The 13224-nt window shown below is 47.9% G+C and overlaps 1 protein-coding gene across 1 annotated transcript; it reads right to left on the bottom strand.

The window, feature by feature from the left end:
• Window positions 1-8784: 8784 nt before the first annotated feature.
• cutc (cutC copper transporter homolog (E. coli)) lies at window positions 8785-13174 on the bottom strand. The gene is made up of 9 exons (XM_084450421.1): window positions 13092-13174; window positions 12622-12691; window positions 12220-12279; window positions 11235-11444; window positions 10939-10974; window positions 10081-10214; window positions 9947-9974; window positions 9685-9790; window positions 8785-9447 (listed from the first exon to the last, which is right to left on the bottom strand). The coding sequence occupies exons 2-9, from the start codon at window positions 12689-12691 to the stop codon at window positions 9336-9338; spliced, it is 756 nt and encodes a 251-aa protein (XP_084306547.1). The 5' UTR covers window positions 13092-13174; the 3' UTR covers window positions 8785-9335.
• Between the last annotated feature and the right edge of the window lie 50 nt (window positions 13175-13224).

Here is a 13224-nt window from a genome sequence, read left to right as displayed (position 1 = left end):
CGTAGCGAGAGAACAGATCTGTGATGACGAGAATATATTGGTAAGTGTCGGCAGGCCTTCCTAGGGTCAGGTAATCTATAGCTACAGTCTCGAAGGGATAGCTAGATGGAATGGAGCACAGAGGTGCCTTTGGCTGCGCACCCGCTTTTCCTACCACACAAGTGATGCACTCCGCCGACCAAGCCCGGGCATTTCTGCTCATACCTGTCCAGTAGAATCTCCTCCTTAGTAATGACATCATTCGGTCACCGTTTGGATGGCCTGCCGCCTTGTGGTAATCCTCCCACAGGGCACGAGCTTGGGATTCCGGGACAACGATCTGTTTCACTGGAGCGCCCGTGTCTGGCTCAGTCACGTGTCTCACCAGGATCCCCTCACAAAGCTCCAGGTGGGCCCATTCGCGGAGTAGGCAGCGGAGCTGGGGGGACAAAGTAGAACGATCAATAGGTGTGGGGGGCTCACCTTCGGTTATCCCGGCATGGAGAAGACGGAAGTCGGGGTCCCCCATCTGTCGCTCCCTCCATAGCTCCAGCTCAGAGGATCGGCCCATGGTGGCCTGTACAACGGCGCCCGTCGTCTCCCCTGGTAGTCGTGACAAGATGTCAGCATTTTGATTCTTCGTCCCAGGTCGGTACCGGATCTCATATGAGTCTTTGGCCAGTTGGGCTGCCCATCGCTGTTCAGTTGCTCCCAGCCTCGCTGTTTTGAGATGGACCAATGGGTTGTTGTCGGTGAATATGGTGACCTGCGCACCCCACAGATAATCCTTGAACTTTTCAGTGACTGCCCACTTCAGCGCCAACAACTCTTAACTTGAAGGAGCTGTAGTTTTGGTCATTGCGTTCGGCGGGGTGGAGACTACGACTTGCATATGCAATGACCCTCTCTGTCCCATCTTGGACCTGGGACAGGACAGCCCCGAGACCATCCAGGCTAGCGTCTGTGTACAGCCGGAATGGGAGATGGAAGTCTGCGAAAGCCAGGATGGGGGCGCTGAGGAGGGCCTGCTTCAACTTGTCGAAGGCCACCTGACAATCGTTCGTCCAGTGGATGGAGGCTGACGGCCTATTGGCTTGGCCTTGGAGGAGCTGGTGGAGTGGGGCTGCCATCTTGGAAAATCCCTGGGTGAATCGTCGGTAATAGCCCGCAAAGCCAAGAAAGGATCGCACCTGCTTGACTGTGGTAGGTGGTGCCCAGTCGCGGACAACAGCGGCCTTGTCGGGATCCGTTGCCACCCCCTGGCTACTGACTATATGTCCAAGGTAAGCCACCTTCTTCTGGAACAAGTGGCACTTGCGTGGCTGAAGCTTTAAGCCGTGGTCGTCGAGACGAGCGAATACTTGTTCCAAGTGTTGCAGGTGTGCAGCGAAGCTGGGGGAGTAGACGATCACATCATCAAGGTAGATGAGAAGATGGTCGTAGACCTGGGCCCCCAAGCAGCGCTGCATGAGCCTCTGAAAAGTGGCCGGGGCGTTGCAGAGGCCGAATGGCATCCTGTCAAATTGGTAGAGGCCGAAGGGCGTTGTGAAGGCGGTCTTCTCCTGATCTTCTGTCGCCACCTCCACCTGCAAATATCCGCTAGCCAAATCGAGGGTTGAATACCATTCCGACTTGGACAGGCTTGTGAGTGACTCTTCAATTCGTGGCAGTGGGAAGGAGTCTTTGTGGGTCACTGCGTTTAGTTTGCGGTAATCCACGCAGAATCTCCAAGACCCATCCTTCTTCCGGGCGAGGACCACTGGGGCAGCCCACGGACTCGAGCTCTCCCTCACGACCCCACTGTCCAGCATACCCTGCAGCAGTGATCGAAGTTCTGGGTAGAGACTTGGGGGAACAGGGCGGTAGCGTTCCCGTATCGGGGGAGCTGTGCCAGTCGGGATCTGGTGAGTGATGATCGCTGTCCTCCCAAAATCTTCATCGTGTGGCAAATACGTGCGACCACTTCCGTAGCAGGACTTCCAGCTGGGCTTGCTGATCCCCATCCAGGCCGTCGCCCTTTAGAGCCAGGGCTGGGTGGTCCTCACTCGGAGTCTGTGCAGTGTGCTGGACGTCCACCTCAATCGCCTGGGGGCCAGCGCTGCGCAACGTCAGGGTCGTCCTCCCCCTGATCTCGTGCGGGTCGATTTGGGTAACGGTGGCTAGGGGGCACCGTTGGGGCAGTTCAAGGGGGAAAGGGTTCGGGTTGCAGATGCGTAGGGGGACTCTCCCCCCTCGGGTCCAGGCCAGTGACCTAGCCACCCGCCATCCACGACCGTAGCCGTCCAGATCCTCCAGTAGAACCGGGCAATCCGCCAGGCCAGCAGCTTGTGGTACCTGGGCCCAGATAATTGTCTCCGTTGAGGGAGGCAGCATCACTGGGGGCTGTCGCTGTAGTCTGGCCACCCCCTGTAGTTCCACTCGAGTGGTTGAGGCCTCTGCCCTCTGGCAGGCCGCAAAGGCCACGTCCCACAACTTCTCTGCAGAGGGGGAGAAGATTGATTTAAAGGCTGCAACCCCTGGGTGCCCACCCTGAAAAATACTGGCCCAGGAATCTGTTACAACATTCATCCCCAGCAACCCATACTCCGTATTGATGCAGTCGTCTCGAACAATAACCACCCCCTTTTCCTTCACCTCTATACCCCCAATGATGAAATCAAGTACAGCATAACCCACGTAAGGGATGTTAAGTCCATTGGCTGCTTTCAAGGCCAGCCATGATATGCGGTCAGGGTCGCTTATGCATTCCCCTCCAAAGTGCCGCTGAAATAACGTTTGGCTCATGAGTGTGACTTGTGAACCAGTGTCAAGGATGCATGGAATCGTCTTACCCTGGATAGTCACTTCAATTTCCGGGCATCTTCCTACCATGGCGGGCCTTTGTGGGGGCACAATCGGGGGCCCCTCCCGGTTCACTTGCCCTGTTGTGACCGGGGTTGCCAAAAATCCTGTTGTGGCTGCCGGCGAGGGCAGAACCGTTGAATGTGTCCTGCTTCCCCGCAGTCACGGCAGATTGCACGGCCTTGGCCGTCCCACTGGTAGTGGGATAGCCCCGGAGGCGCCGACTCCAGGCGCTGACGTTGGGGGTTGTTCGGTTGCCGGCGCCAGAGTGGTTGAGGGGCTGCAGCGGCAGTTGGAGGTGTGGTGAGTTGTGCCGTGCTCAGGCGTTCCTGCAGCTCGTCTACCACAGACTTACTCAGGAGGGCCATCTGTTCTTTAAGCTCTTGGCGCAGCTCTTGGCGCAGCTCTGTCCGCAAGTCTTCCTTGATCTGCTGCCACTCAGGAGTTGTTGGTGGGGCTCTCCTAGATGCAGGGGCAAAAACGGGGCAGGCTTGAGCTTCTTCAGATCCTCCTAACTCTCGTTCTAATGCTCTTGCCTCCCGACAAGCCTCTGTGAAGGTGGTCGTCGAGTTCCTCCTGAGCTGCCGCTGTAGCTCTTGCTTCATGGGTACGGGTCTCAGACCCATGACGAATTGAGTCCGTAGTAGCTCGTCGTCCGACCCCTGGTGTGGGTCTTGCGCTCTCCAACTGTGGTGCAGTTCCCGCAGCCGGAGGGTGAATGCCTTCACTTCCTCTCCAGGTTCTTGTTTGCAGTTAAAGAACTTTACTCGCAGCTGTGCTACCGACTTCTGTCCCCCATATAGCTTCTCTAGCTCCTCTAAGAGCTTAACATCAGTGTTGCGCTCCTCTACAACCAACAGCGCCACCTCTCTTTTGGCATCTCCATCTAAGGCGCTCAACACAAAATCGACCCTTTGCTGTGCATTTAGCCCCTGGGCTCGAATACATGCTGCAATCTGACTTTTCCACTCTGGAAACCTTGATGACTCTCTTCCGTCAAACTTGGGCACCCAAGGCCCACCCATAAACCAAGGCATAACTACTGCTCCCTGGGGCTGCCCGCCAGCATCGTCAACGTCAACCATCTTGCCATGTAGGTCAAGGGTCCTGCCGACAACGCCAAAAATGTAACCGTACAGGTTATGCTAAAGACCCTTGAGTACACAGCCAGAGGAGGCGATATATATTTCTCACAATAATTTTATTGGCAATTCCTTTAAGGACACATTTCCCACCATAGGGATGAACACAATATCACAACAATATAAAATCAGCTTATAAAACAGGGTGGTCAGGCGGCACTAATCCTGGGCACTATGCTTTAGTGAGACAATACGGTTGGGACCAATTGGGCTCCCCCTAATGGAGAGTTCGAGTAATGCTACTATTTAATACACTGCACACGGTAAACCACAGCCACCCGTATCACTGCAAAAGGTATCACTACAATACACGGTAACACGTACCACTACAAATACACTGCACACGGTAAACCACAGCCACCCGTATCACTGCAAAAGGTATCACTACCATACACGGCAACACGTACCACTACAAATCCACTGCGTGTAAGACGGCCAACGAAAAGGGGCCGAGCACTCAAGATGGGGTATGGGGTACACTGTACCCAATAAGGCATGCGGCACTACACACTACACAACGATATACTGGTCTTACAACTATAATAGTACCTAGAAGCAGGCAGCCGAGACTAGGCTTCCAACCAGAACCCTGCTAAAAACACTATCACCCATAAAAAGAACTACAACCTATTTGTAGAGGATAGTTCGTGTGGCGCCACCCATCCAAAACCCAACCCACGGCCTCGTCCAATCGGGGGAGGGATGAGAGGGAATTCCCGTCTTCGATGACGTCACTCGATCTTGCGCCTCTCAATGGGAGTCCCGGGAGCGAGGCATTCACGTTAGGCGTCCGTGGGTAGGCGTGGGTCGTTCCCACCGTCCTCGCTCGTAGCTCCGCGATGGTAGGCTGGTCCGTTGCGCTGCGGGCAAGAGGAGGGGAAAGGCAGAATCAGCCGCCGGACACACTACAGTCACAAACACTGGCGTTGCTCAATTCGCACACGAGCAGTGGTAAGCAAGACTTCCCTTTGCTGTGGTGAATTGAGGGCGTTGTATGCTGAATCTCTCGCCGATCACCCCGCTGCACGGTCGGCTGGCCCAGTCCGGTGCGCGCTTTACTGCGTGAAATGCGTGCGTTGTATCTCAATCTCCGGTGCGGTTCGGTGTAGGATGGTAGACCCGTCCCCGTCATTCGAGTCCTCGGGTACGTGGAAGAAACGTCAGCTCCCGGTAGAACGGAAGCACCGGCATTTGTACTCTCCCAATCATGGGGGTGATTGAGAACACCTGTGGAGAAGCAGGTAGACGTGCACACACACTCATTCACACAACTCCACTCTGACACACCCACTCATTCATACCAGTCATTCTACCCCGCTTCATACACAGTCAAAAGAACGAAGCATCAAAAAAGTAAACCCTGACAAAACGTTTGAAGATCCTACGAGGTAGGCTACTCCCAATTGGCTATTTGAGCACTGACACTTTCAGCATATCAGAGCCAGTGTGTCTGACACCACTGACAATTCAACAGAGAGGTAGAAAAGTGATTAGACTGTAGGTGGTTCTTCAGTGATTCAGCCCAAACTTTCATCCCATATGTAGAGTTTTAGTCTCATATGCAGAGTTTTAGTCTCTGTACTCATAATGCCTATAAATGTATTCAGCCCCATTGACTTTTTCACATTTTATTGTGTTATAACATGGAATCAAAATTTATTTGATTCCTTTTTTTTTGGTACCGATTAACACAAAGGACATATTTTCCTAAATTAATTACAAAAAATGGTGCTCAGAGTGCAGACCTCCTCCCATGAATGCATTTTGTGGCTCTGTGCATGTGCGTGCGAGCAGGACATGTTTAGTATTGCTATATTTATGCCAGTCAAGACCCTGTGTCTCTGACCTTCCCACGTCAAGATATGGCTGAGATATGGCCAAGATATGGTCATTTGAATCCCCCCATTGACAATGAATGAGGGAACTTTTTTGCTCCATCCCAAAAAATTAATGGAAGCGAATGGGCGGCCGTGTTTGGGCAGCTCTGTGGAGCCCTCCTTGGGTCACAGCCAGTGGGGGGCGGTTCAGTGCACTCAGGGGTCCCCTGCACACCCCAGTCCAAACCCAGATAGATAGATAGATAGATAGATAATCTTTATTTTTGTGTCACTCCTTAAACAAACATTTCCATCACATTAGTACAAAAGTGCAGTAATAAAAAGTTAAGGACCACTCACAATGAGTTGTGAGACACAATATAATTACAAATCAGAATAGAATAACGTGTACATGATAGTACTACACACATACAACGATACAATTGAGAATACAATACAGGATAGGGACATACAAATACAGTATAGAGGAGAATGAGGACTAAAAGAATAGAGAGGAATAGAAATGGGTCAGTTTATGGACCAGTACTCATGAAAGCTACTCTTCTTTTTAGGATGAGGTGGCAGGCTTTGGCGCATTCGTTGATACAGTATCTACCAGCTAAAATTATACACAATTTATTTTGATCATCAAGGTCATTAAAAAGGTCAAAGTGCTTTGAGAGGGAGATAAAAAGATCTGAGCGTATGTCCTTGTAAAGTTCACAGTGTAATAGGGCATGGGCTTCTGATTCAATGGAGCTACTGTTGCAAAGTGTACAGAAATGACTCTCCACTGGAGTGTTCCCAGCTAGCATAAGAATATTCTAAGAATGTAAAAACATTAGCAGAACGTGTTGGGAATGTTTCCCAATGTTGTGGGAACATTCCCTGCTAGCTGGGTTAGTGTATCTACCGTTTTCTAGAGCTAAGGGTGCGACTCCACATCTAAACTTGGCAAGGGCACTTCTATGCTGCATGGACATACTTTGTACATTATGGTTCTGTTTCAAAAGCATTCTTAAATGAACAGTAAGTACGTAGTTTGTTTCCGTCTGGCCTGTTAATCAGCAGGAGCCATTTCTCCTCGTCTGCCTCTGCAACTGCCTGTTCAATCAGTATGTGCATAGTTTTTCACATTACTCAGCTGATCAGCCCATATAAACACACGCCTACATAGTCTGTTGTCAGGCATACCACAGAGATCCTGCCATTTCTTAAGAATGAGTGACCACTGGTGTTGCCACGGTGTTTTCCACCCCATATCACCTTGTATGGCAGCGTTCGGTGTATATTTACCAACCCCTAAATGGAAACGACATGCGTGCCCTGTTAAAGACAGCATTGATACAGGAGAAACATTTGTAGCCCCAGACAGCAGCTGCATAGGTCAAGATGGGCAGAACCAGAGATTCAAACAATTTAGTAAAACATCTTTTAAGCATTTAAAGGGGAAGCCACCCAAAACACTGCTTTTGGCTATAATTGCACCTAGTGCTCTGTTAGCATGCAGGGCTAGACAGCCCTGTTTTACACCGATTTCAACTGGGAACCAGTCTGTAAGACTGCCATTAATACGGACACTGTATTTCACATTTTCGTACAGAGCAATGAGAGTTAAGGATATTGCCATGTAGGCCTAAGGCTGACAGCTTCTCCCAGAGCATGCTACGGTTAATATGATCAAAGGCTTTGGAAAAATCTATAAATGAACAGAAGGTAGATTTCTTTAACTTTTTCCTTGAGTCTATGATGGTAGTTAAGGTGGCAATATGGTCTAAACAGATCCTTTTCTTTCTGAGCCAATTTTGTTGGGGGCGGCTGTAGCTCAGTTGGTAGAGCGGGTTGTTCAGTGATCGAAGAGTCAGTGGTTCGAATCCCAGCTCCAATTGTCCACATGTCGAAGTGTCCTTGAGCAAGACACCTAACCCCAAATTGCTCCCAATGAGCAGGTTAGCACCTTGCATGGTAGCTACCGTGAATGTGTGTGTGAATTAGAGGCCATTGTAAAGCGCTTAGGGTGCCGCTAAGGTGGAAAAGCGCTATATAAGTGCAGTCCATTTTACCATTTGTTCATCTGTTATGATGCTGTTGGACGCCCACTCAGAGACCCTGTTATGTAGCACACAGCAGAACAGTTTATAAACAGCAGAGGTCAGAGTGATCCCTCGATAGTTTACAGGTATTCTCTTATCCTTTCCCCCACCTTCATAGATAGGTTTAATGATACCATATTTCCATAGTTCTGGGACTGTGCTATAAAGAAAGCAGTGATTAAAGAGCCGATGCAATAAGTGTAGAGTGTTACCATTTTTTAAAACATCAGTGGGTATCCAATTGTAACCATAAGCTTTACGTTCCTTGGCTGCTTGCAGGACTTTTACAATCTCGTACTCACTCATGTATGTATATACAGTATGTATGTACTGTACGCATGTACAGTACTGCACAGTGTATACACCATTTGTCTCTATAGGTTTTGTTATCTATTTGTACACATTTTACAGTATTTCTTATATTATTGTGTTGTAATGAGCACTTTGTGCTTCTTTTGTATGAAAAGTGCTTTATAAATATTATGATTGCATGTATTATTAATATATTATGTGCATCTATTGCATCTGTACATCTACTGTTCAGACAGGATGACACTCCACATGAACAAATTGAAAGATTTATTTAAATTCAATTGAAATCTATAAACATCACAAAGTCAGTTATTTTATGCCATGGTTAGAATCCTGAAAAATAGAACACTGCGTTCGCTAGGGTTCTACTGTCTCCCAGAACATTCAAATCGATTAAATGTCATTTCTTCACATTAACTGAAATGTGAAAGGCTTGAATTTCTCCAAAGTGCAGAGGTAATTCCAGCAGGCTGTGCAGCTTGGTGGTATGTGGTCTCATACAATACAGTGTATGAAGCTGTAAGAACCTTTAGATATGACTTCTGTGACATGAAGGATTACAAAAAAAATAGCACGCTGAAGGGTTCATGAGGTCACACAGAGGAACGTATAACTAAGGACGTGTCAGAAACGTCATCAACTCGCACTATCTGTGACTACTGCTACACTGGGAACCAAAATGGAGCCAGAATCCCTAAGTGTCACAAGCCACATTGTGCATGCTTCCTTATTTTTGCTTTCCTGGTAATTCCTTGTAATGAACTTCCTGCTCTGGAGACATGTTATCCCAGGGGACCACATGACAGGACCTTACGTCCCTGTTGTTTTCACAAAGGTTAAACAGCTCTGCCTGATCTGCAAATCACCCATCATCTTAAATACCTGATTTGTAGATTAGTCAGGTCAACCAGTTGGTTAGAGTGGCCAGCATGTTTTTGACTGTCTAAAACACAGCCACTAGCTTATCACTAGACAGACAAGAGACGGAGACAGACAGACAGACAGACAGACAGACAGACAGACAGACAGACAGACAGACAAACAAACAAACAAAGCTCTCAAATCAGCTCATTTGGCTTGATGAAAGCCTCTTGTCCCTATGGCTATTGGCTAGTCAGAGACTGGCTTGTCATGATTGGCTACTCTAGTCCCTACAGCGTGTTCTTGGCAATTGCGTTGAGATTGCGGACTTTGCTCACGTCTGCCACCTTCAGACTGTACTCAGGCGCTGCAAGAGAGGCTCCCATATTCACACAGGTGTTCCTGGAGGAGAGAGAGGAGGTAGAACACACAAGTGTGCGTGCCCAGTTTTTTTTTAAGCAACCAATCAAGAATTTATATTGGATTACCGACAAGAGATTTACAACACAACTGTTGTATAGCTCATATACATTTCCCCACACATGTACAATGGTCAGCAGGTACACTGTTGACGGAAAACTTTGTCTAAAAGCAGACCACAGAATGAGACATGGGTAGTAACTGAATTTAGGAACATACCGGAACTTCATGGCTGAGTCTTTACCAGAGCGGGCAGAACAATGGAACTCCTGAGCTCCGGAACCTTCTAGAATCCTCTGGAGGTTCCGCTCGGTGATACCCCCTCCTGTTGTCGAACACGCACAGGTGCGCGTGCACAGACACACGTACACACACACACACCTTGTGCATGCAATTACCGCTATTATAGCTCAGCGTCAATCATAATACAGGCATTTAATTTTTACATCAATAGTAGTTGATTAGAGAACATGCCACTAACCTGGCATTATGATAATTCTGTCTTTAGCCTGTGGGATGACAGGAAAGGACTATTGTAAAATAAAACCTGAACAAGTCATAGGGTGCGCACACACACACATTAACACACACACCTGCTCCAATTAACACACACACCTGCTCCACCAAGCGTTTAATGAGTGGCAGTCCTTCCAGAGCAGAGCTGTCACAGCCACTTGTAAGCACACGTTCGAACCCCAGAGACACCAGCATCTCCAGGGCAACCACAGGGTCGTGAACCATGTCAAACGCTGCAATGACAGCAACATGAGATAATGGCATTACTCAGGGGTAGGGGTCAAACAGGGGTCATCTCCAAAGACTTCCTCTCTATACTCCAAATAAAAAGGTGATTTACTGTATAGAGACATTTGTAAGAATAGAAGGGTTGAACGAAGAGGAAGCTTCTCTGCTCTGCTCACTATGGCTCTGCTGTCTCCCTACTTTAGTTTCACTCAAAAAAAAGGGTGCCATTTTGAACCATTTGTAACAGTACCCTCTGAAAGGTTCCATATAGAACCATATTCAGGTCTGTAAGGTCCCGATATGGTTCTTAAGGAACTGAAAATTATTCAGTCTGGAACCTTACAGACTTGAAAAAGGTTCAGTCTGGAACCTTTTTAGAGGATTCTTCTTTGGGTAAAAATGGTTCTGTATAGCACAATCTTCTTTGAATGTGCTTTACAGTGTATCTCAAACTGTCTGATTACACTTCTGATGTACTGGAGAGACAAGTCGTTCCTGGGCAGGCTCTATTACTCTCTTCTCAGCTGTTCTGAAAGATGGAGGGGAGAGGAGAATCTCAGGAATGGATGAAAGCCACCCACTTCCTCGCCATCTGTAATGGTAAATGGTAAATGGACTGCACTTATATAGCGCTTTACCACCTTAGCGGCACTCAAAGCGCTTTACAATGGCCTCTCATTCACCCATTCACACACACATTCACACACCAATGGCGGTTTATTTTTATACCTCGGTGGAAAGTGACTGGCAGCGATCGAGAAGCAGCTGTTGGAAAAGAGCAGAAATTAGAGAATAAATTAGAGAATAAAATTGGATTCACAGAGGATGAGTTCACATTAAAACAACAGCAGAGGCTGGTCTGCAACACTGGGGCTGTGACTTCTAAAGGCTCCTCCTCAGAGTCTGTCCTGGAGGCCAGAGTGCTGGAGATGGAGGTGGCTCTGTAGCTGTTGTTGTGACTTCACAGTGCATATTTGAGAGTTGTGATCGACTCCACAACAAGCAAAGCACACATACACCCTTACCCATCAGCTCCATGCAGAGCGTTGCATCCACGCATCCGTCCTCCGTCAGCGCCCCCAGCACCAGTCCGTCCGCCCCGTGGCTCTTCACCAGCTCTATGTCTCTCCTCATCACCTCCACCTCGCGGTCCGAGTACAGGAAATCCCCCCCGCGGGGCCGGATCATGGTATACACCGGGACTCTCACATGCTGTTTCACCACCTGCAGCAGGCCTGGGGCAGACCAAGGAATCAAATGGGGGAGGAGCATAAAGGGGGAGATTATTAATTGTGTGGCACCCGGGGAAAGGTGACACCAGGAAAAGGGGCAAGAGGCAAGGACACTCAAAGACTCATAGTTGGCAAAAAGCCAGCTAAACTGCCCCTAAACTTAATGGTCAACGTGACATTAGAAAAATAAATAAATAAAAATAAATTCAAAGAAGGCTCCTTTTCAAACTGTAACTTAAACATAACTTGAAACAACATGTAAATAGGGCCAGACTTAAGCTAGGAGCCCAGCATACATGGATGGATGGATGGATGGATGGATGGATGGATGGATGGATGGATGGATGGATGGATGGATGGATGGATGGATGGAAGGAAGGAAGGAAGGAAGGAAGGAAGGAAGGAAGGAAGGAAGGAAGGAAGGAAGGAAGGAAGGAAGGAAGGAAGGAAGGAAGGACAGACAGATAGATCGACAGACAGACAGACAGACAGACTAGATGGATGGATGGATGGAGAGAGAGAGAGAGAGGAAGAGAGAGAGAGATAGATAGATAGATAGATAGATAGATAGATAGATAGATAGATAGATAGATAGATAGATAGATAGATAGATAGATAGATAGATAGATAGAGTATGAACTTTAATAATTTGATTGATAATCCCTGTGGGGGGAGGGGGGTTGTGAGAGAGTGTGAGAGAGTGTGTGTGTGTTTTAACACTCACTGCTACTCCAATGAATAGTGTGTGTGAGATGGTAGGCAAGAGTGTAAGGCTCACCTATACTAGGTGTGATCCCCCCCTCCAGGAGACTGGAACACAGTTCAAGTCGGCTCGCACCTGTGGCAGAGCAGAGTATTAGGTAAACTTAGAACCAACAAGAGCTCTTCCTAATAACTAGAGAATAGAACCTACAGGTTATAACCTTCCAGAAGAATGGTGACTTCAAGCAGGATACCTCATTATGAAATAGTGATTGATTTTCATGTTAATGTTGACAGCTCAGACAGACATGTCATGGTTAAATCGTGGATAGAAAGGATCTGTGTGTATCTACAAGTTTCTCATGGAAACAAAGCCATTATTTTGAATTGAGGAGCAGGAAATGGGAAAGACAGAGTCGAACATTGACCATGAACTGTAAATCAGAGTTAACACTAGCTAGCCTAGGCTATTACCTACCTCCCCTCTGTGCATTGATGGCTGATTCAACAGAGTCCACACACACCTCCATCAAGAAGCTTTCTGCCATCTACACACACACACACACACACACACGCACACGCACACGCACACGCACACGCACACACACACACACACACACACACACACACACACACACACAAATGGAGTGAGATGAGAGCTTTTGAATACACTAGACTACTAGACTATAGTCTATACTCGCTGCAGTCAGATTGTGTTGAAGGGTTTTATAGATAACGTTAGCTAGGCGCACCTCTGACAAACTGCCTACTAGGCTACTGGCATGGAACCGAGGTTTCTCTATAACACACGTCATACAGTTTCACAAAATAAGATTGACTTGAATGTCATAAGTGGCTAGCTAGCAAACTTAACATATAACGTAATGTAATGAAAGCAACAATGTGTCTAAATATATTGGAAAACTAGTTAGCTGGCTAGCTAGCTACCTGTCAAACTGTCAATTCCTCTGTTTAACATCCAATCTGCCGCGGATCATAGTGTTCTGTTAACTATGCCTGGTCGACGATCGATTAGTCTTTCCGTTAATCACGTGCACCGAAATCTACAGCCAAATTAATT

This window comes from Borostomias antarcticus (assembly GCF_949987555.1).
Source record: "Borostomias antarcticus genome assembly, chromosome: 2".
In the NCBI taxonomy this organism is placed as follows: Eukaryota; Metazoa; Chordata; class Actinopteri; order Stomiiformes; family Stomiidae; genus Borostomias; species Borostomias antarcticus.
The sequence above is the reverse complement of the archived record's forward strand: the minus strand, read 5'-3'. Positions and strand labels throughout refer to the sequence as shown.